The 24,011-nt window shown below is 57.1% G+C and overlaps 1 protein-coding gene across 1 annotated transcript in view; it reads left to right on the top strand.

Annotated features, from left to right (window-relative positions):
• LBX2 (ladybird homeobox 2) overlaps positions 1-18,954 on the top strand; it is a 139,973-nt gene extending 121,019 nt beyond the window's left edge. Inside the window, exon 2 of the mRNA XM_068265991.1 lies at positions 18,311-18,954. Coding sequence (XP_068122092.1) covers positions 18,311-18,762 — 452 coding nt within the window. The 3' untranslated portion in view covers positions 18,763-18,954. The remainder of the gene's footprint in view (positions 1-18,310) is intronic.
• The last annotated feature ends 5,057 nt before the right edge of the window (positions 18,955-24,011 follow it).

The raw sequence follows: 24,011 nt of genomic DNA, 5'->3' as shown, positions 1-24,011 counted from the left end.
TTGGTCCAGCACCTGCATAGCACCCCCTAAAAAAATTTCCTGGAGCCGCCACTGCTGCTGGTACAACAATGTGTGGATACACAGGTGCAGTGAACAGGTGACTGTTGGTACAACAATGTGTGGTTACACAGGTGCAGTGTAAAGGTTGCAGTGACTGCTGGTACAACAATGTGCGGTTACACAGGTGCAGTGAAAAGTTTGCAGTGACTGCTGGTACAACAAAGTGCGGTTACACAGATGCAGTGAACAGGTTGCAGTGACTGCTGGTACAACAAAGTGCGGTTACACAGATGCAGTGAACAGGTTGCAGTGACTGCTGGTACAACAATGTGTGGATACACAGGTGCAGTGTAAAGGTTGCAGTGACTGCTGGTACAACAATGTGCGGTTACACAGGTGCAGTGAAAAGTTTGCAGTGACTGCTGGTACAACAAAGTGCGGTTACACAGATGCAGTGAACAGGTTGCAGTGACTGCTGGTACAACAATGTGTGGATACACAGGTGCAGTGAAAAGGTGACTGCTGGTACAACAATGTGCGGTTACACAGGTGCAGTGAACAGGTTGCAGTGACTGCTGGTACAACAATGTGTGGTTACACAGGTGCAGTATAAAGCTTGCAGTGACTGCTGGTACAACAATGTGTGGTTACACAGGTGCAGTGAAAAGTTTGCAGTGACTGCTGGTACAACAAAGTGCGGTTACACAGGTGCAGTGAAAAGGTTGCAGTGACTGCTGGTACAACAATGTGTGGATACACAGGTGCAGTGTAAAGGTTGCAGTGACTGCTGGTACAACAATGTGCAGTTACACAGGTGCAGTAAAAAGGTGACTGCTGGAACAACAATGTGTGGTTACACAGGTGCAGTGAACAGGTATGCAGTGACTGGTATATAAAACTGCGTGCTGTTACACAGGTGCAGTGAACATGAACAGGTATGCACGGTCGGACTGGTATTACAAATGTGCAGCTATCACACACACAGGTGCAGTGAAGAATTATGCAGTGACTGCTGGTATATAACACTGCACGCTGTCACGCAGGTGCAGTGAACATGAACAGGTATGCATGGTCAGACTGGTATTACAAATGTGTAGCTATCACACACACAGGTGCAGTGAAGAATTATGCAGTGACTGCTGGTATATAACACTGCGTGCTGTCATGCAGGTGCAGTGAACATGAACAGGTATGCAAGGTCGGGCTGGTATTACAAATGTCCAGCTGTCACACACACAGGTGCAGTGAACAGTAATGCAGTGACTGCTGATGATGGTACTTTGGTGATGGCTGCCAATGGAGTGTTAAGTAGGGTGCCAGAATCAGAGCAGGAGGAGGAAGATATGTCACGCTTCCGTGTGGAAGCTGAGGAAGATGAGGTGTTTTGTGTTAAATAGTCAAATACGTCCTGACAATATTGGGGGTTGATGGCACGTGCTTTCTTCTGAACACTGTACTTTGGTCGAGGGCCGAACAAAATCATGACAGTGCGACCTCGAACAGACCTTCCGGGTGGCCTGCCTCTGGCTTTGGCTCTGCCTCTTGTTTTGTCCATATTGGGGGGGGATGAAGTGAAAGGTATGCACTGACTTGACTAATACGATGTGCGGTTACACAGGTGCATTGAAAAGGTGACTGCTGGTACAACAATGTGCAGTTACACAGGTGCATTGAAAAGGTGACTGCTGGTACAACAATGTGCAGTTACACAGGTGCAGTGAAAAGGTTGCAATGACTGCTGGTACAACAATGTGCGTTTACACAGGTGCAGTGAAAAGGTTGCAATGACTGCTGGTACAACAATGCACGGTTACACAGGTGCAGTGAAAAGGTGACTGCTGGTACAACAATGTGCGGTTACACAGGTGCACTGAAAAGGTTGCAGTGACACACAGGTACCCTGAACAGGTGCAGTGACGCTGTGTGCAGTCACGTAGGTAGGTAGGTGCACTGAACAACAACAGGTGGGTATGCAGTGATTGGTATTACAAATGTGCACCTGTCACACACACACACAGGTACCCTGAACAGGTGCAGTGACACTGCGTCCGGTCATGTAGGTAGATAGGTAGGTGCACTAAACAACAACAGGTGGGTATGCAGTGATTGGTATTACAAATGTGCAGCTGCCTGTCACACACACAGGTAGTCACTGAATATGCTGGGCCTGGCAGTGGCACAGTAGGAATTACTAAGGCTGTATATGCAACACAAGTGTCTGTGGGACACACAAAAAACAGATCACAAGAACAACATTAGCTTTCAAAAGAGCTGTTGAGGATGAGGAGTGCTTTTTAGCAATAAGATCAGCAAGAAGGAGCAACCTAACAAGCATAACACAAGAGCCTAACTAAGCTTTCCCTGTCAGCAGCAAGTTTCTCTCCCTTCTCTAATTACTGCAGCCACACGAGTGAGTGAAATGGCTGATGCTGCCTGCGTTTTATAAGGAGGGGGGGGGGGCTCCAGGAGGGAGTGTAGCCTGATTGGCTACCCTGTGCCTGCTGACTGTGATGTAGAGGGTCAAAGTTGACCCTAATAATGTAATATAGGGGGCGGGTCAAACTCGCATGAAGTTTGCGGTTCACCAGAAACGCGTACTACTGAACTTTGCGCCAATAAGATCGCGGTCGACCCGTTCGTGCCATCTCTAAACAGCACCAAACTCAATGTGATAATTTCCAGTTCCAGCTCCTCATTCTCCTCCTGTGGTCCCTGGTGAAGGAAGGAGGCAGAGGCTTCAAGGAGCCATACTGTGTTCCGCATGTGGCAGGGAATGCTGCGGCATAACGTCCCACTACCAGGGGAGGGTGCAGCATTATGTCCCACCACCAGGGGAAGGTGCAGCATTATGTCCCACCACCAGGGCACGGTGCAGCATTATGTCCCACCACCAGGGGCCGGTGCAGCATTGTGTCCCACCACCAGGGGAGGGTGCAGCATTATGTCCCACCACCAGGGGATGGTGCAGCATTATGTCCCATCACCAGCGGAGGGTGCAGCATTATGTCCCACCACCAGGGGACGGTGCAGAATTATGTCCCACCACCAGGGGACGGTGCAGCATTATGTCCCACCACCAGGGGACGGTGCAGCATTATGTCCCATCACCAGGGGACGGTGCAGCATTATGTCCCACCACCAGGGGACGGTGCAGCATTATGTCCCACCACCAGGGCACGGTGCAGCATTATGTCCCACCACCAGGGGCCGGTGCAGCATTGTGTCCCACCACCAGGGGAGGGTGCAGCATTATGTCCCACCACCAGGGGATGGTGCAGCATTATGTCCCACCACCAGGGGAAGGTGCAGCATTATGTCCCACCACCAGGGGAAGGTGCAGCATTATGTCCCACCACCAGGGGAGGGTGCAGCATTATGTCCCACCACCAGGGGCCGGTGCAGCATTATGTCCCACCACCAGGGGAGGGTACAGCATTATGTCCCACCACCAGGGGACGGTGCAGCATTATGTCCCACCACCAGGGGATGGTGCAGCATTATCTCCCACCACCAGGGGATGGTGCAGCATTATCTCCCACCACCAGGGGAAGGTGCAGCATTATGTCCCACCACCTGGGGAAGGTGCAGCATTATGTCCCATCACCAGCGGAGGGTGCAGCATTATGTCCCACCACCAGGGGATGGTGCAGCATTATGTCCCACCACCAGGGGACGGTGCAGCATTATGTCCCACCACCAGGGCACGGTGCAGCATTACGTCCCACCACCAGGGGCCGGTGCAGCATTGTGTCCCACCACCAGGGGAGGGTGCAGCATTATGTCCCACCACCAGGGGAAGGTGCAGCATTATGTCCCATCACCAGCGGAGAGTGCAGCATTATGTCCCACCACCAGGGGACGGTGCAGAATTATGTCCCACCACCAGGGGACGGTGCAGCATTATGTCCCACCACCAGGGGAGGGTACAGCATTATGTCCCACCACCAGGGGAAGGTGCAGCATTATGTCCCATCACCAGCGGAGGGTGCAGCATTATGTCCCACCACCAGGGGATGGTGCAGCATTATGTCCCACCACCAGGGGACGGTGCAGCATTATGTCCCACCACCAGGGCACGGTGCAGCATTATGTCCCACCACCAGGGGCCGGTGCAGCATTGTGTCCCACCACCAGGGGAGGGTGCAGCATTATGTCCCACCACCAGGGGAAGGTGCAGCATTATGTCCCATCACCAGCGGAGGGTGCAGCATTATGTCCCACCACCAGGGGACGGTGCAGAATTATGTCCCACCACCAGGGGACGGTGCAGCATTATGTCCCACCACCAGGGGAGGGTACAGCATTATGTCCCACCACCAGGGGAGGGTGCAACATTATGTCCCACCACCAGGGGCCGATGCAGCATTGTGTCCCACCACCAGGGGAGGGTGCAGCATTATGTCCCACCACCAGGGGATGGTGCAGCATTTATGTCCCACCACCAGGGGACGGTGCAGCACTATGTCCCACCACCAGGGGCCGGTGCAGCATTGTGTCCCACCACCAGAGGAGGGTGCAGCATTGTGTCCCACCACCAGGGGACGGTGCAGCATTTATGTCCCACCACCAGGGGACTGTGCAGCATTATGTCCCACCACCAGGGGACGGTGCAGCATTATGTCCCACCACCAGGGCACGGTGCAGCATTATGTCCCACCACCAGGGGAGGGTGCAGCAATCTGTCCCACCACCAGGGGACTGTGCAGCATTATGTCCCACCACCAGGGGAGGGTGCAGCATTATGTCCCACCACCAGGGGAGGGTGCAGCATTATGTCCCACCACCAGGGGATGGTGCAGCATTATGTCCCACCACCAGGGGATGGTGCAGCATTATGTCCCACCACCAGGGGACGGTGCAGCATTATGTCCCACCACCAGGGGCCGGTGCAGCATTATGTCCCACCACCAGGGGACGGTGCAGCATTATGTCCCACCACCAGGGGACGGTGCAGCATTATGTCCCACCACCAGGAGATGGTGCAGCATTATGTCCCACCACCAGGGGACGGTGCAGCTTTTATGTCCCACCACCAGGGGACGGTGCAGCATTATGTCCCACCACCAGGGGATGGTGCAGCATTATGTCCCACCACCAGGGGCCAGTGCAGCATTATGTCCCACCACCAGGGGACGGTGCAGCATTATGTCCCACCACCAGGGGAAGGTGCAGCATTATGTCCCACCACCAGGGGAAGGTGCAGCATTATGTCCCACCACCAGGGGAAGGTGCAGCATTATGTCCCACCACCAGGGGATGGTGCAGCATTATGTCCCACCACCAGGGGCCGGTGCAGCATTATGTCCCACCACCAGGGCACGGTGCAGCATTATGTCCCACCACCAGGGGAAGGTGCAGCATTATGTCCCACCACCAGGGGAGGGTGCAGCATTATGTCCCACCACCAGGGGATGGTGCAGCATTATGTCCCATCACCAGCGGAGGGTGCAGCATTATGTCCCACCACCAGGGGACGGTGCAGCATTATGTCCCACCACCAGGGGACGGTGCAGCATTATGTCCCACCACCAGGGGACGGTGCAGCATTATGTCCCACCACCAGGGGACGGTGCAGCATTATGTCCCACCACCAGGGGACGGTGCAGGATTATGTCCCACCACAAGGGGAGGGTGCAGCATTATGTCCCACCAACAGGGGACGGTGCAGCATTAGTGTTGGGCGAACACCTGGATGTTCGGGTTCGGGAAAGTTCACCGAACATGGCCGCAATGTTCGGCATGTTCGGGCCGAACCCCGAACTCCCCGAACATCCCGCTTTTGGGGGCCCTATGGGGTCGCAGGCATAAGGGGGGAGCATGCCCCGATCGCGGGGGGGGGTCGGAAATTCCCCCCACCCCCTCCGCTAGCGCTCCCCCCTCTGCCCGCTTCCCCATTCAAAAGTTAGGAAGTGAAACTGTACCTGTGCGGCCGGTAGTGGGTGACTGGCAGTGGGCGGCACTATGGAGAGACTGAGGAGGAGGAGGAGTCCGGAGAGTGACGCGTTGAGGGAGGCCGGGCAGTGGGCGGATCAGCAGTAGTACGGTACTACTGCTGATCCGCCCACTGCCCGGCCTCCCTCAACGCGTCACTCTCCGGACTCCTCCTCCTCCTCAGTCTCTCCATAGTGCCGCCCACTGCCAGTCACCCACTACCGGCCGCACAGGTACAGTTTCACTTCCTAACTTTTGAATGGGGAAGCGGGCAGAGGGGGGAGCGCTAGCGGAGGGGGTGGGGGGAATTTCCGACCCCCCCCCCGCGATCGGGGCATGCTCCCCCCTTATGCCTGCGACCCCATAGGGGGCCAGTATTCGGGCGAACAGGGCCCTGTTCGTGCCGAACAGGGGCCCTGTTCGGCCAGGCAATGAGCCGTTCGGGCGAACCCGAACAGTTTGGCCGAACACCACCAGGTGTTCGGCCGAACGCGAACATCACCCGAACAGGGTGATGTTCTGCAGAACCCGAACAGTGGCGAACACTGTTCGCCCAACACTATGTCCCACCACCAGGGGACGGTGCAGCATTATGTCCCACCACCAGGGGACGGTGCAACATTATGTCCCACCACCAGGGGACGGTGCAACATTATGTCCCACCACCAGGGGACGGTGCAGCATTATGTCCCACCACCAGGGGATGGTGCAGCATTATGTCCCACCACCAGGGGCCGGTGCAGCATTATGTCCTACCACCAGGGGATGGTGCAGCATTATGTCCCACCACCAGGGCACGGTGCAGCATTATGTCCCACCACCAGGGAAGGTGCAGCATTATGTCCCACCACCAGGGGATGGTGCAACATTGTGTCCCACTACCAGGGGAGGGTGCAGCATTATGTCCCACCACCAGGGGAAGGTGCAGCATTATGTCCCACCACCAGGGGAAGGTGCAGCATTATGTCCCACCACCAGGGGAAGGTGCAGCATTATGTCCCACCACCAGGGGAGGGTGCAGCATTATGTCCCACCACCAGGGGATGGTGCAGCATTATGTCCCATCACCAGCGGAGGGTGCAGCATTATGTCCCACCACCAGGGGACGGTGCAGCATTATGTCCCACCACCAGGGGACGGTGCAGCATTATGTCCCACCACCAGGGGACGGTGCAGCATTATGTCCCACCACCAGGGGACGGTGCAGCATTATGTCCCACCAACAGGGGACGGTGCAGCATTATGTCCCACCACCAGGGGAGGGTGCAGCATTATGTCCCACCACCAGGGGACGGTGCAACATTATGTCCCACCACCAGGGGACGGTGCAACATTATGTCCCACCACCAGGGGACGGTGCAGCATTATGTCCCACCACCAGGGGATTGTGCAGCATTATGTCCCACCACCAGGGGCCGGTGCAGCATTATGTCCTACCACCAGGGGATGGTGCAGCATTATGTCCCACCACCAGGGCACGGTGCAGCATTATGTCCCACCACCAGGGAAGGTGCAGCATTATGTCCCACCACCAGGGGATGGTGCAACATTGTGTCCCACTACCAGGGGAGGGTGCAGCATTATGTCCCACCACCAGGGGAAGGTGCAGCATTATGTCCCACCACCAGGGGAAGGTGCAGCATTATGTCCCACCACCAGGGGAGGGTGCAGCATTATGTCTCACCACCAGGGGAGGGTGCAGCATTATGTCCCACCACCAGGGGATGGTGCAGCATTATGTCCCACCACCAGGGGAAGGTGCAGCATTATGTCCCACCACCAGGGGAAGGTGCAGCATTATGTCCCACCACCAGGGGAGGGTGCAGCATTATGTCCCACCACCAGGGGCCGGTGCAGCATTATGTCCCACCACCAGGGGAGGGTACAGCATTATGTCCCACCACCAGGGGACGGTGCAGCATTATGTCCCACCACCAGGGGATGGTGCAGCATTATCTCCCACCACCAGGGGATGGTGCAGCATTATCTCCCACCACCAGGGGAAGGTGCAGCATTATGTCCCACCACCTGGGGAAGGTGCAGCATTATGTCCCATCACCAGCGGAGGGTGCAGCATTATGTCCCACCACCAGGGGATGGTGCAGCATTATGTCCCACCACCAGGGGACGGTGCAGCATTATGTCCCACCACCAGGGCACGGTGTAGCATTATGTCCCACCACCAGGGGCCGGTGCAGCATTGTGTCCCACCACCAGGGGAGGGTGCAGCATTATGTCCCACCACCAGGGGAAGGTGCAGCATTATGTCCCATCACCAGCGGAGGGTGCAGCATTATGTCCCACCACCAGGGGACGGTGCAGAATTATGTCCCACCACCAGGGGACGGTGCAGCATTATGTCCCACCACCAGGGGAGGGTACAGCATTATGTCCCACCACCAGGGGAAGGTGCAGCATTATGTCCCATCACCAGCGGAGGGTGCAGCATTATGTCCCACCACCAGGGGATGGTGCAGCATTATGTCCCACCACCAGGGGACGGTGCAGCATTATGTCCCACCACCAGGGCACGGTGCAGCATTATGTCCCACCACCAGGGGCCGGTGCAGCATTGTGTCCCACCACCAGGGGAGGGTGCAGCATTATGTCCCACCACCAGGGGAAGGTGCAGCATTATGTCCCATCACCAGCGGAGGGTGCAGCATTATGTCCCACCACCAGGGGACGGTGCAGAATTATGTCCCACCACCAGGGGACGGTGCAGCATTATGTCCCACCACCAGGGGAGGGTACAGCATTATGTCCCACCACCAGGGGAGGGTGCAACATTATGTCCCACCACCAGGGGCCGATGCAGCATTGTGTCCCACCACCAGGGGAGGGTGCAGCATTATGTCCCACCACCAGGGGATGGTGCAGCATTTATGTCCCACCACCAGGGGACGGTGCAGCACTATGTCCCACCACCAGGGGCCGGTGCAGCATTGTGTCCCACCACCAGAGGAGGGTGCAGCATTGTGTCCCACCACCAGGGGACGGTGCAGCATTTATGTCCCACCACCAGGGGACTGTGCAGCATTATGTCCCACCACCAGGGGACGGTGCAGCATTATGTCCCACCACCAGGGCACGGTGCAGCATTATGTCCCACCACCAGGGGAGGGTGCAGCATTCTGTCCCACCACCAGGGGACTGTGCAGCATTATGTCCCACCACCAGGGGAGGGTGCAGCATTATGTCCCACCACCAGGGGAGGGTGCAGCATTATGTCCCACCACCAGGGGATGGTGCAGCATTATGTCCCACCACCAGGGGATGGTGCAGCATTATGTCCCACCACCAGGGGACGGTGCAGCATTATGTCCCACCACCAGGGGCCGGTGCAGCATTATGTCCCACCACCAGGGGACGGTGCAGCATTATGTCCCACCACCAGGGGACGGTGCAGCATTATGTCCCACCACCAGGAGATGGTGCAGCATTATGTCCCACCACCAGGGGACGGTGCAGCTTTTATGTCCCACCACCAGGGGACGGTGCAGCATTATGTCCCACCACCAGGGGATGGTGCAGCATTATGTCCCACCACCAGGGGCCAGTGCAGCATTATGTCCCACCACCAGGGGACGGTGCAGCATTATGTCCCACCACCAGGGGAAGGTGCAGCATTATGTCCCACCACCAGGGGAAGGTGCAGCATTATGTCCCACCACCAGGGGAAGGTGCAGCATTATGTCCCACCACCAGGGGATGGTGCAGCATTATGTCCCACCACCAGGGGCCGGTGCAGCATTATGTCCCACCACCAGGGCACGGTGCAGCATTATGTCCCACCACCAGGGGAAGGTGCAGCATTATGTCCCACCACCAGGGGAGGGTGCAGCATTATGTCCCACCACCAGGGGATGGTGCAGCATTATGTCCCATCACCAGCGGAGGGTGCAGCATTATGTCCCACCACCAGGGGACGGTGCAGCATTATGTCCCACCACCAGGGGACGGTGCAGCATTATGTCCCACCACCAGGGGACGGTGCAGCATTATGTCCCACCACCAGGGGACGGTGCAGCATTATGTCCCACCACCAGGGGACGGTGCAGGATTATGTCCCACCACAAGGGGAGGGTGCAGCATTATGTCCCACCAACAGGGGACGGTGCAGCATTAGTGTTGGGCGAACACCTGGATGTTCGGGTTCGGGAAAGTTCGCCGAACATGGCCGCAATGTTCGGCATGTTCGGGCCGAACCCCGAACTCCCCGAACATCCCGCTTTTGGGGGCCCTATGGGGTCGCAGGCATAAGGGGGGAGCATGCCCCGATCGCGGGGGGGGGTCGGAAATTCCCCCCACCCCCTCCGCTAGCGCTCCCCCCTCTGCCCGCTTCCCCATTCAAAAGTTAGGAAGTGAAACTGTACCTGTGCGGCCGGTAGTGGGTGACTGGCAGTGGGCGGCACTATGGAGAGACTGAGGAGGAGGAGGAGTCCGGAGAGTGACGCGTTGAGGGAGGCCGGGCAGTGGGCGGATCAGCAGTAGTACGGTACTACTGCTGATCCGCCCACTGCCCGGCCTCCCTCAACGCGTCACTCTCCGGACTCCTCCTCCTCCTCAGTCTCTCCATAGTGCCGCCCACTGCCAGTCACCCACTACCGGCCGCACAGGTACAGTTTCACTTCCTAACTTTTGAATGGGGAAGCGGGCAGAGGGGGGAGCGCTAGCGGAGGGGGTGGGGGGAATTTCCGACCCCCCCCCGCGATCGGGGCATGCTCCCCCCTTATGCCTGCGACCCCATAGGGGGCCAGTATTCGGGCGAACAGGGCCCTGTTCGTGCCGAACAGGGGCCCTGTTCGGCCAGGCAATGAGCCGTTCGGGCGAACCCGAACAGTTTGGCCGAACACCACCAGGTGTTCGGCCGAACGCGAACATCACCCGAACAGGGTGATGTTCTGCAGAACCCGAACAGTGGCGAACACTGTTCGCCCAACACTATGTCCCACCACCAGGGGACGGTGCAGCATTATGTCCCACCACCAGGGGACGGTGCAACATTATGTCCCACCACCAGGGGACGGTGCAACATTATGTCCCACCACCAGGGGACGGTGCAGCATTATGTCCCACCACCAGGGGATGGTGCAGCATTATGTCCCACCACCAGGGGCCGGTGCAGCATTATGTCCTACCACCAGGGGATGGTGCAGCATTATGTCCCACCACCAGGGCACGGTGCAGCATTATGTCCCACCACCAGGGAAGGTGCAGCATTATGTCCCACCACCAGGGGATGGTGCAACATTGTGTCCCACTACCAGGGGAGGGTGCAGCATTATGTCCCACCACCAGGGGAAGGTGCAGCATTATGTCCCACCACCAGGGGAAGGTGCAGCATTATGTCCCACCACCAGGGGAAGGTGCAGCATTATGTCCCACCACCAGGGGAGGGTGCAGCATTATGTCCCACCACCAGGGGATGGTGCAGCATTATGTCCCATCACCAGCGGAGGGTGCAGCATTATGTCCCACCACCAGGGGACGGTGCAGCATTATGTCCCACCACCAGGGGACGGTGCAGCATTATGTCCCACCACCAGGGGACGGTGCAGCATTATGTCCCACCACCAGGGGACGGTGCAGCATTATGTCCCACCAACAGGGGACGGTGCAGCATTATGTCCCACCACCAGGGGAGGGTGCAGCATTATGTCCCACCACCAGGGGACGGTGCAACATTATGTCCCACCACCAGGGGACGGTGCAACATTATGTCCCACCACCAGGGGACGGTGCAGCATTATGTCCCACCACCAGGGGATTGTGCAGCATTATGTCCCACCACCAGGGGCCGGTGCAGCATTATGTCCTACCACCAGGGGATGGTGCAGCATTATGTCCCACCACCAGGGCACGGTGCAGCATTATGTCCCACCACCAGGGAAGGTGCAGCATTATGTCCCACCACCAGGGGATGGTGCAACATTGTGTCCCACTACCAGGGGAGGGTGCAGCATTATGTCCCACCACCAGGGGAAGGTGCAGCATTATGTCCCACCACCAGGGGAAGGTGCAGCATTATGTCCCACCACCAGGGGAGGGTGCAGCATTATGTCTCACCACCAGGGGAGGGTGCAGCATTATGTCCCACCACCAGGGGATGGTGCAGCATTATGTCCCACCACCAGGGGAAGGTGCAGCATTATGTCCCACCACCAGGGGAAGGTGCAGCATTATGTCCCACCACCAGGGGAGGGTGCAGCATTATGTCCCACCACCAGGGGCCGGTGCAGCATTATGTCCCACCACCAGGGGAGGGTACAGCATTATGTCCCACCACCAGGGGACGGTGCAGCATTATGTCCCACCACCAGGGGATGGTGCAGCATTATCTCCCACCACCAGGGGATGGTGCAGAATTATGTCCCACCACCAGGGGACGGTGCAGCATTATGTCCCACCACCAGGGGAGGGTACAGCATTATGTCCCACCACCAGGGGACGGTGCAGCATTATGTCCCACCACCAGGGGATGGTGCAGCATTATGTCCCACCACCAGGGGACGGTGCAGAATTATGTCCCACCACCAGGGGACGGTGCAGCATTATGTCCCACCACCAGGGGAGGGTACAGCATTATGTCCCACCACCAGGGGAAGGTGCAGCATTATGTCCCATCACCAGCGGAGGGTGCAGCATTATGTCCCACCACCAGGGGATGGTGCAGCATTATGTCCCACCACCAGGGGACGGTGCAGCATTATGTCCCACCACCAGGGCACGGTGCAGCATTATGTCCCACCACCAGGGGCCGGTGCAGCATTGTGTCCCACCACCAGGGGAGGGTGCAGCATTATGTCCCACCACCAGGGGAAGGTGCAGCATTATGTCCCATCACCAGCGGAGGGTGCAGCATTATGTCCCACCACCAGGGGACGGTGCAGAATTATGTCCCACCACCAGGGGACGGTGCAGCATTATGTCCCACCACCAGGGGAGGGTACAGCATTATGTCCCACCACCAGGGGAGGGTGCAACATTATGTCCCACCACCAGGGGCCGATGCAGCATTGTGTCCCACCACCAGGGGAGGGTGCAGCATTATGTCCCACCACCAGGGGATGGTGCAGCATTTATGTCCCACCACCAGGGGACGGTGCAGCACTATGTCCCACCACCAGGGGCCGGTGCAGCATTGTGTCCCACCACCAGAGGAGGGTGCAGCATTGTGTCCCACCACCAGGGGACGGTGCAGCATTTATGTCCCACCACCAGGGGACTGTGCAGCATTATGTCCCACCACCAGGGGACGGTGCAGCATTATGTCCCACCACCAGGGCACGGTGCAGCATTATGTCCCACCACCAGGGGAGGGTGCAGCATTCTGTCCCACCACCAGGGGACTGTGCAGCATTATGTCCCACCACCAGGGGAGGGTGCAGCATTATGTCCCACCACCAGGGGAGGGTGCAGCATTATGTCCCACCACCAGGGGATGGTGCAGCATTATGTCCCACCACCAGGGGATGGTGCAGCATTATGTCCCACCACCAGGGGACGGTGCAGCATTATGTCCCACCACCAGGGGCCGGTGCAGCATTATGTCCCACCACCAGGGGACGGTGCAGCATTATGTCCCACCACCAGGGGACGGTGCAGCATTATGTCCCACCACCAGGAGATGGTGCAGCATTATGTCCCACCACCAGGGGACGGTGCAGCTTTTATGTCCCACCACCAGGGGACGGTGCAGCATTATGTCCCACCACCAGGGGATGGTGCAGCATTATGTCCCACCACCAGGGGCCAGTGCAGCATTATGTCCCACCACCAGGGGACGGTGCAGCATTATGTCCCACCACCAGGGGAAGGTGCAGCATTATGTCCCACCACCAGGGGAAGGTGCAGCATTATGTCCCACCACCAGGGGAAGGTGCAGCATTATGTCCCACCACCAGGGGATGGTGCAGCATTATGTCCCACCACCAGGGGCCGGTGCAGCATTATGTCCCACCACCAGGGCACGGTGCAGCATTATGTCCCACCACCAGGGGAAGGTGCAGCATTATGTCCCACCACCAGGGGAGGGTGCAGCATTATGTCCCACCACCAGGGGATGGTGCAGCATTATGTCCCATCACCAGCGGAGGGTGCAGCATTATGTCCCACCACCAGGGGACGGTGCAGCATTATGTCCCACCACCAGGGGACGGTGCAGCATTATGTCCCACCACCAGGGGACGGTGCAGCATTATGTCCCACCACCAGGGGACGGTGCAGCATTATGTCCCACCACCAGGGGACGGTGCAGGATTATGTCCCACCACAAGGGGAGGGTGCAGCATTATGTCCCACCAACAGGGGACGGTGCAGCATTAGTGTTGGGCGAACACCTGGATGTTCGGGTTCGGGAAAGTTCGCCGAACATGGCCGCAATGTTCGGCATGTTCGGGCCGAACCCCGAACTCCCCGAACATCCCGCTTTTGGGGGCCCTATGGGGTTGCAGGCATAAGGGGGGAGCATGCCCCGATCGCGGGGGGGGTCGGAAATTCCCCCCACCCCCTCCGCTAGCGCTCCCCCCTCTGCCCGCTTCCCCATTCAAAAGTTAGGAAGTGAAACTGTACCTGTGCGGCCGGTAGTGGGTGACTGGCAGTGGGCGGCACTATGGAGAGACTGAGGAGGAGGAGGAGTCCGGAGAGTGACGCGTTGAGGGAGGCCGGGCAGTGGGCGGATCAGCAGTAGTACGGTACTACTGCTGATCCGCCCACTGCCCGGCCTCCCTCAACGCGTCACTCTCCGGACTCCTCCTCCTCCTCAGTCTCTCCATAGTGCCGCCCACTGCCAGTCACCCACTACCGGCCGCACAGGTACAGTTTCACTTCCTAACTTTTGAATGGGGAAGCGGGCAGAGGGGGGAGCGCTAGCGGAGGGGGTGGGGGGAATTTCCGACCCCCCCCCGCGATCGGGGCATGCTCCCCCCTTATGCCTGCGACCCCATAGGGGGCCAGTATTCGGGCGAACAGGGCCCTGTTCGTGCCGAACAGGGGCCCTGTTCGGCCAGGCAATGAGCCGTTCGGGCGAACCCGAACAGTTTGGCCGAACACCACCAGGTGTTCGGCCGAACGCGAACATCACCCGAACAGGGTGATGTTCTGCAGAACCCGAACAGTGGCGAACACTGTTCGCCCAACACTATGTCCCACCACCAGGGGACGGTGCAGCATTATGTCCCACCACCAGGGGACGGTGCAACATTATGTCCCACCACCAGGGGACGGTGCAACATTATGTCCCACCACCAGGGGACGGTGCAGCATTATGTCCCACCACCAGGGGATGGTGCAGCATTATGTCCCACCACCAGGGGCCGGTGCAGCATTATGTCCTACCACCAGGGGATGGTGCAGCATTATGTCCCACCACCAGGGCACGGTGCAGCATTATGTCCCACCACCAGGGAAGGTGCAGCATTATGTCCCACCACCAGGGGATGGTGCAACATTGTGTCCCACTACCAGGGGAGGGTGCAGCATTATGTCCCACCACCAGGGGAAGGTGCAGCATTATGTCCCACCACCAGGGGAAGGTGCAGCATTATGTCCCACCACCAGGGGAAGGTGCAGCTTTATGTCCCACCACCAGGGGAGGGTGCAGCATTATGTCCCACCACCAGGGGATGGTGCAGCATTATGTCCCATCACCAGCGGAGGGTGCAGCATTATGTCCCACCACCAGGGGACGGTGCAGCATTATGTCCCACCACCAGGGGACGGTGCAGCATTATGTCCCACCACCAGGGGACGGTGCAGCATTATGTCCCACCACCAGGGGACGGTGCAGCATTATGTCCCACCAACAGGGGACGGTGCAGCATTATGTCCCACCACCAGGGGAGGGTGCAGCATTATGTCCCACCACCAGGGGACGGTGCAACATTATGTCCCACCACCAGGGGACGGTGCAACATTATGTCCCACCACCAGGGGACGGTGCAGCATTATGTCCCACCACCAGGGGATTGTGCAGCATTATGTCCCACCACCAGGGGCCGGTGCAGCATTATGTCCTACCACCAGGGGATGGTGCAGCATTATGTCCCACCACCAGGGCACGGTGCAGCATTATGTCCCACCACCAGGGAAGGTGCAGCATTATGTCCCACCACCAGGGGATGGTGCAACATTGTGTCCCACTACCAGGGGAGGGTGCAGCATTATGTCCCACCACCAGGGGAAGGTGCAGCATTATGTCCCACCACCAGGGGAAGGTGCAGCATTATGTCCCACCACCAGGGGAGGGTGCAGCATTATGTCTCACCACCAGGGGACGGTGCAGCATTATGTCCCACCACCAGGGGAGGGTGCAGCATTATGTCCCACCACCAGGGGACGGTGCAGCATTATGTCCCACCACCAGGGGAGGGTGCAGCATTATGTCCCACCACCAGGGGACGGTGCAGCATTATGTCCCACCACCTGGGGAAGGTGCAGCATTATGTCCCACCACCAGGGGAAGGTGCAGCATTATGTCCCACCACCAGGGGATGGTGCAGCATTATGTCCCACCACCAGGGGCCGGTGCAGCATTATGTCCCATCACCAGGGCACGGTGCAGCATTATGTCCCACCACCAGTGGAAGGTGCAGCATTATGTCCCACCACCAGGGGAGAGTGCAGCATTATGTCCCACCACGAGGGGACGGTGCAGCATTATGTCCCATCACCAGCGGAGGGTGCAGCATTTTGTCCCACCACCAGGGGACGGTGCAGCATTATGTCCCACCACCAGGGGAGGGTGCAGCATTATGTCCCACCACCACGGGATGGTGCAGCATTATTTCTCACCACCAGGGGACGGTGCAGCATTATGTCCCACCACCAGGGGACGGTGCAGCATTATGTCCCACCACCAGGGGACTGTGCAGCATTATGTCCCACCACCAGGGGACGGTGCAACATTATGTCCCACCACCAGGGGACGGTGCAGCATTATGTCCCACCACCAGGCGACAGTGCAGCATTGTGTCCCACCCCCCAGGGGACGGTGCAGCATTATGTCCCAGCACCAGGGGATGGTGCAGCATTATGTCCCACCACCAGGGGACGGTGCAGCATTGTGTCCTACCACCAGGGGATGGTGCAGCATTGTGTCCCACCACCAGGGGATGGTGCAGCATTATGTCCCACTACCAGGGGACGGTGCGGCATTATGTCCCACCACCAGGGGACGGTGCAGCATTGTGTCCTACCACCAGGGGATGGTGCAGCATTGTGTCCCACCACCAGGGGACGGTGCAGCATTGTGTCCCACCACCAGGGGAGGGTGCAGCATTGTGTCCCACCACCAGGGGATGGTGCGGCATTGTGTCCCACCACCAGGGGACGGTGCAGCATTGTGTCCTACCACCAGGGGAGGGTGCAGCATTATGTCCCACCACCAGGGGCCGGTGCAACATTATGTCCCACCACCAGGGTACGGTGCAACATTATGTCCCACCACCAGGGGACGGTGCAACATTATGTCCCACCACCAGGGGACGGTGCAGCATTATGTCCCACCACCAGGGGACGGTGCAGCATTATGTCCCACCACCAGGGGACGGTGCAGCATTATCTCCCACCACCAGGGGACAGTGCAGCATTGTGTCCCACCACCAGGGGACGGTGCAGCATTATGTCCCACCACCAGGGGATGGTGCAGCATTATGTCCCACCACCAGGGGACGGTGCAGCATTGTGTCCTACCACCAGGGGATGGTGCAGCATTGTGTCCCACCACCAGGGGACGGTGCAGCATTGTGTCCCACCACCAGGGGAGGGTGCAGCATTATGTCCCACCACCAGGGGATGGTGCAGCATTTATGTCCCACCACCAGGGGACGGTGCAGCACTATGTCCCACCACCAGGGGATGGTGCAGCATTGTGTCCTACCACCAGGGGATGATGCAGCATTGTGTCCCACCACCAGGGGACGGTGCAGCATTGTGTCCCACCACCAGGGGAGGGTGCAGCATTGTGTCCCACCACCAGGGAATCATGTCCCAAGCCACTAGGGGATGGTGCGGCATCAGGTTCACCCATCTGGTAGAGCTTCCACAGAGCAGGAAAACTATTGATTATATCTGAACTTTGGATAAATTCCTTACTGCTTCTAGACAGATTTTGTTCATGTATAGATCAGATTAGGGTTAGGTAGGATTAAGGTGGGGTTAGTGGTAGGGTGTGAGGACTTGTATGTCTACTTCGGGAAATCTAAATAATGATTAATCTGATTAATTTTGTGATAATAAAAAATCATTTTTATAATTTTCACTCTGGAGTAACATTATAGGAGATGGAGTAATATTGTCCTTTTTTTTCTCTTCCCACCTCACGTGTCCGTCCTGCTATCATGACGCTCATCACCACCTTCTCAATTCACACTCCAAGGACGCGACCCAATAAGCTCATATGGACACCGACAAAGTTCTAAGAAGAGACGGAAATCTCGGACAGCTTTTACTAACCACCAGATCTACGAGCTAGAGAAGCGGTTTCTCTACCAGAAATACCTTTCTCCAGCTGACCGAGACCACATTGCCCAGCAGCTGGGACTAAGCAATGCCCAGGTCATCACCTGGTTCCAGAATCGAAGGGCCAAGCTTAAAAGGGACCTGGAGGAGATGAAAGCTGATGTAGAGTCCCTGAAGAAGCTGCCTCCAGAGACTCTGGAGAAACTAGTCACCATGCCTGAGGTCAGGATAGGAGAAGAGGATGATGAAGCCATAGGAAGGGAATGTTCTCCAACCTCACAAGGACTTTTTCTTCAGTCACCTCAGTGTTCTTCCATGGAACACACAGCTGATGAGTTCTCAGAAGAAGAGATAGAAGTGGACATCTGAGGCTCGGACAATACAAGACATTAATGGTCTACTGACAGTGGTGGGGCTAAAGTCCCATTAATAATGAAGATACCACAAAGACCCATCAATCAGTGAGCTGTATCTACCAGCTCCAGGGACTATTCCTGATGACAGGAAGAGCTACATTACCAAATGAACCAGTGTGACTATTAAAATCATTCTGTCACTCAACACTGAAATCTGATGAGTTTTCTTCTGCTTATTTCCGTGTTCTTTTGTGAATAGCACCTGACATACAATGCCGGGACACACCAGACATACAATGCCGGGACACACCAGACATACAATGCCGGGACACACCAGACATACAATGCCGGGACACACCAGACATACAATGCCGGGACACACCAGACATACAATGCCGGGACACACCAGACATACAATGCCGGGACACACCAGACATACAATGCCGGGACACACCTGACATACAATGCCGGGACACACCAGACATACAATGCCGGGACACACCAGACATACAATGCCGGGACACACCAGACATACAATGCCGGGACACACCAGACATACAATGCCGGGACACACCAGACATACAATGCCGGGACACACCAGACATACAATGCCGGGACACACCAGACATACAATGCCGGGACACACCAGACATACAATGCCGGGACACACCAGACATACAATGCCGGGACACACCAGACATACAATGCCGGGACACACCAGACATACAATGCCGGGACACACCAGACATACAATGCCGGGACACACCAGACATACATTGCCGGGACACACCAGACATACAATGCCGGGACACACCTGACATACAATGCCGGGACACACCTGACATACAATGCCGGGACACACCAGACATACAATGCCGGGACACACCAGACATACAATGCCGGGACACACCAGACATACAATGCCGGGACACACCTGACATACAATGCCGGGACACACCTGACATACAATGCCGGGACACACCAGACATACAATGCCGGGACACACCAGATATACAATGCCGGGACACACCAGACATACAATGCCGGGACACACCTGACATACAATGCCGGGACACACCAGACATACAATGCCGGGACACACCAGACATACATTGCCGGGACACACCAGACATACAATGCCGGGACACACCAGACATACAATGCCGGGACACACCAGACATACAATGCCGGGACACACCTGACATACAATGCCGGGACACACCAGACATACAATGCCGGGACACACCTGACATACAATGCCGGGACACACCTGACATACAATGCCGGGACACACCAGACATACAATGCCGGGACACACCAGATATACAATGCCGGGACACACCAGACATACAATGCCGGGACACACCTGACATAAAATGCCGGGACACACCAGACATACAATGCCGGGACACACCAGACATACATTGCCGGGACACACCAGACATACAATGCCGGGACACACCAGACATACAATGCCGGGACACACCAGACATACAATGCCGGGACACACCAGACATACAATGCCGGGACACACCAGACATACATTGCCGGGACACACCAGACATACAATGCCGGGACACACCTGACATACAATGCCGGGACACACCTGACATACAATGCCGGGACACACCAGACATACAATGCCGGGACACACCAGACATACATTGCCGGGACACACCAGACATACAATGCCGGGACACACCAGACATACAATGCCGGGACACACCAGACATACAATGCCGGGACACACCAGACATACAATGCCGGGACACACCAGACATACAATGCCGGGACACACCAGACATACAATGCCGGGACACACCAGACATACAATGCCGGGACACACCTGACATACAATGCCGGGACACACCAGACATACAATGCCGGGACACACCAGACATACAATGCCGGGGCACACCAGACATACAATGCCGGGACACACCAGACATACAATGCCGGGACACACCAGACATACATTGCCGGGACACACCAGACATACAATGCCGGGACACACCAGACATACAATGCCGGGGCCACACCAGACATACAATGCCGGGCCACACCAGACATACAATGCCGGGACACACCTGACATACAATGCCGGGACACACCAGACATACAATGCCGGGACACACCAGACATACAATGCCGGGACACACCAGACATACATTGCCGGGACACACCAGACATACAATGCCGGGACACACCTGACATACATTGCCGGGACACACCAGACATACAATGCCGGGACACACCAGACATACAATGCCGGGGCCACACCAGACATACAATGCCGGGACACACCAGACATACAATGCCGGGACACACCAGACATACATTGCCGGGACACACCTGACATACAATGCCGGGACACACCTGACATACAATGCCGGGACACACCAGACATACAATGCCGGGGCACACCAGACATACAATGCCGGGGCACACCAGACATACAATGCCGGGGCACACCAGACATACAATGCCGGGACACACCAGACATACAATGCCGGGACACACCAGACATACAATGCCGGGACACACCTGACATACAATGCCGGGACACACCAGACATACAATGCCGGGACACACCAGACATACAATGCCGGGGCACACCAGACATACAATGCCGGGGCACACCAGACATACAATGCCGGGACACACCAGACATACAATGCCGGGACACACCAGACATACAATGCCGGGACACACCAGACATACAATGCCGGGACACATCAGACATACAATGCCGGGACACACCAGACATACAATGCCGGGACACACCAGACATACAATGCCGGGACACACCAGACATACAATGCCGGGACACACCAGACATACAATGCCGGGACACACCAGACATACAATGCCGGGACACACCTGACATACAATGCCGGGACACACCAGACATACAATGCCGGGACACACCAGACATACAATGCCGGGGCACACCAGACATACAATGCCGGGACACACCAGACATACAATGCCGGGACACACCAGACATACATTGCCGGGACACACCAGACATACAATGCCGGGGCCACACCAGACATACAATGCCGGGACACACCTGACATACAATGCCGGGACACACCAGACATACATTGCCGGGACACACCAGACATACAATGCCGGGACACACCAGACATACAATGCCGGGACACACCAGACATACAATGCCGGGACACACCAGACATACAATGCCGGGGCACACCAGACATACAATGCCGGGACACACCAGACATACAATGCCGGGACACACCAGACATACAATGCCGGGACACACCAGACATACAATGCCGGGACACACCAGACATACAATGCCGGGACACACCTGACATACAATGCCGGGACACACCAGACATACAATGCCGGGACACACCAGACATACAATGCCGGGACACACCAGACATACAATGCCGGGACACACCTGACATACATTGCCGGGACACACCAGACATACAATGCCGGGACACACCAGACATACAATGCCGGGACACACCAGACATACAATGCCGGGACACACCAGACATACAATGCCGGGACACACCAGACATACAATGCCGGGGCCACACCAGACATACAATGCCGGGGCCACACCAGACATACAATGCCGGGACACACCAGACATACATTGCCGGGGACACACCTGACATACAATGCCGGGACACACCTGACATACAATGCCGGGGCACACCAGACATACAATGCCGGGGCACACCAGACATACAATGCCGGGGCACACCAGACATACAATGCCGGGACACACCAGACATACAATGCCGGGACACACCAGACATACAATGCCGGGACACACCAGACATACAATGCCGGGACACACCAGACATACAATGCCGGGGCACACCAGACATACAATGCCGGGGCACACCAGACATACAATGCCGGGACACACCAGACATACAATGCCGGGACACACCAGACATACAATGCCGGGACACACCAGACATACATTGCCGGGGACACACCTGACATACAATGCCGGGACACACCTGACATACAATGCCGGGGCACACCAGACATACAATGCCGGGGCACACCAGACATACAATGCCGGGACACACCTGACATACAATGCCGGGACACACCAGACATACAATGCCGGGGCACACCAGACATACAATGCCGGGGCACACCAGACATACAATGCCGGGACACACCAGACATACAATGCCGGGACACACCAGACATACAATGCCGGGACACACCAGACATACAATGCCGGGACACACCAGACATACAATGCCGGGACACACCTGACATACAATGCCGGGACACACCAGACATACAATGCCGGGACACACCAGACATACAATGCCGGGACACACCAGACATACAATGCCGGGACACACCTGACATACATTGCCGGGACACACCAGACATACAATGCCGGGACACACCAGACATACAATGCCGGGACACACCAGACATACAATGCCGGGGCCACACCAGACATACAATGCCGGGCCACACCAGACATACAATGCCGGGACACACCAGACATACATTGCCGGGGACACACCTGACATACAATGCCGGGACACACCTGACATACAATGCCGGGGCACACCAGACATACAATGCCGGGCACACCAGACATACAATGCCGGGCACACCAGACATACAATGCCGGGACACACCAGACATACAATGCCGGGACACACCAGACATACAATGCCGGGACACACCAGACATACAATGCCGGGGACACACCAGACATACAATGCCGGGACACACCAGACATACAATGCCGGGGCACACCAGACATACAATGCCGGGGCACACCAGACATACAATGCCGGGACACACCAGACATACAATGCCGGGACACACCAGACATACAATGCCGGGACACACCAGACATACAATGCCGGGACACACCAGACATACAATGCCGGGACACACCTGACATACAATGCCGGGACACACCAGACATACAATGCCGGGGCACACCAGACATACAATGCCGGGACACACCAGACATACAATGCCGGGATACACCAGACATACATTGCCGGGACACACCAGACATACAATGCCGGGACACACCAGACATACAATGCCGGGGCCACACCAGACATACAATGCCGGGACACACCAGACATACGATGCCGGGGCCACACCAGACATACAATGCCGGGACACACCTGACATACAATGCCGGGACACACCAGACATACAATGCCGGGACACACCAGACATACAATGCCGGGGACACACCAGACATACAATGCCGGGACA

This window comes from Hyperolius riggenbachi, chromosome 1, assembly GCF_040937935.1.
Source record: "Hyperolius riggenbachi isolate aHypRig1 chromosome 1, aHypRig1.pri, whole genome shotgun sequence".
In the NCBI taxonomy this organism is placed as follows: domain Eukaryota; kingdom Metazoa; phylum Chordata; class Amphibia; order Anura; family Hyperoliidae; genus Hyperolius; species Hyperolius riggenbachi.
This window is presented reverse-complemented; position numbering and strand designations above follow the sequence as displayed.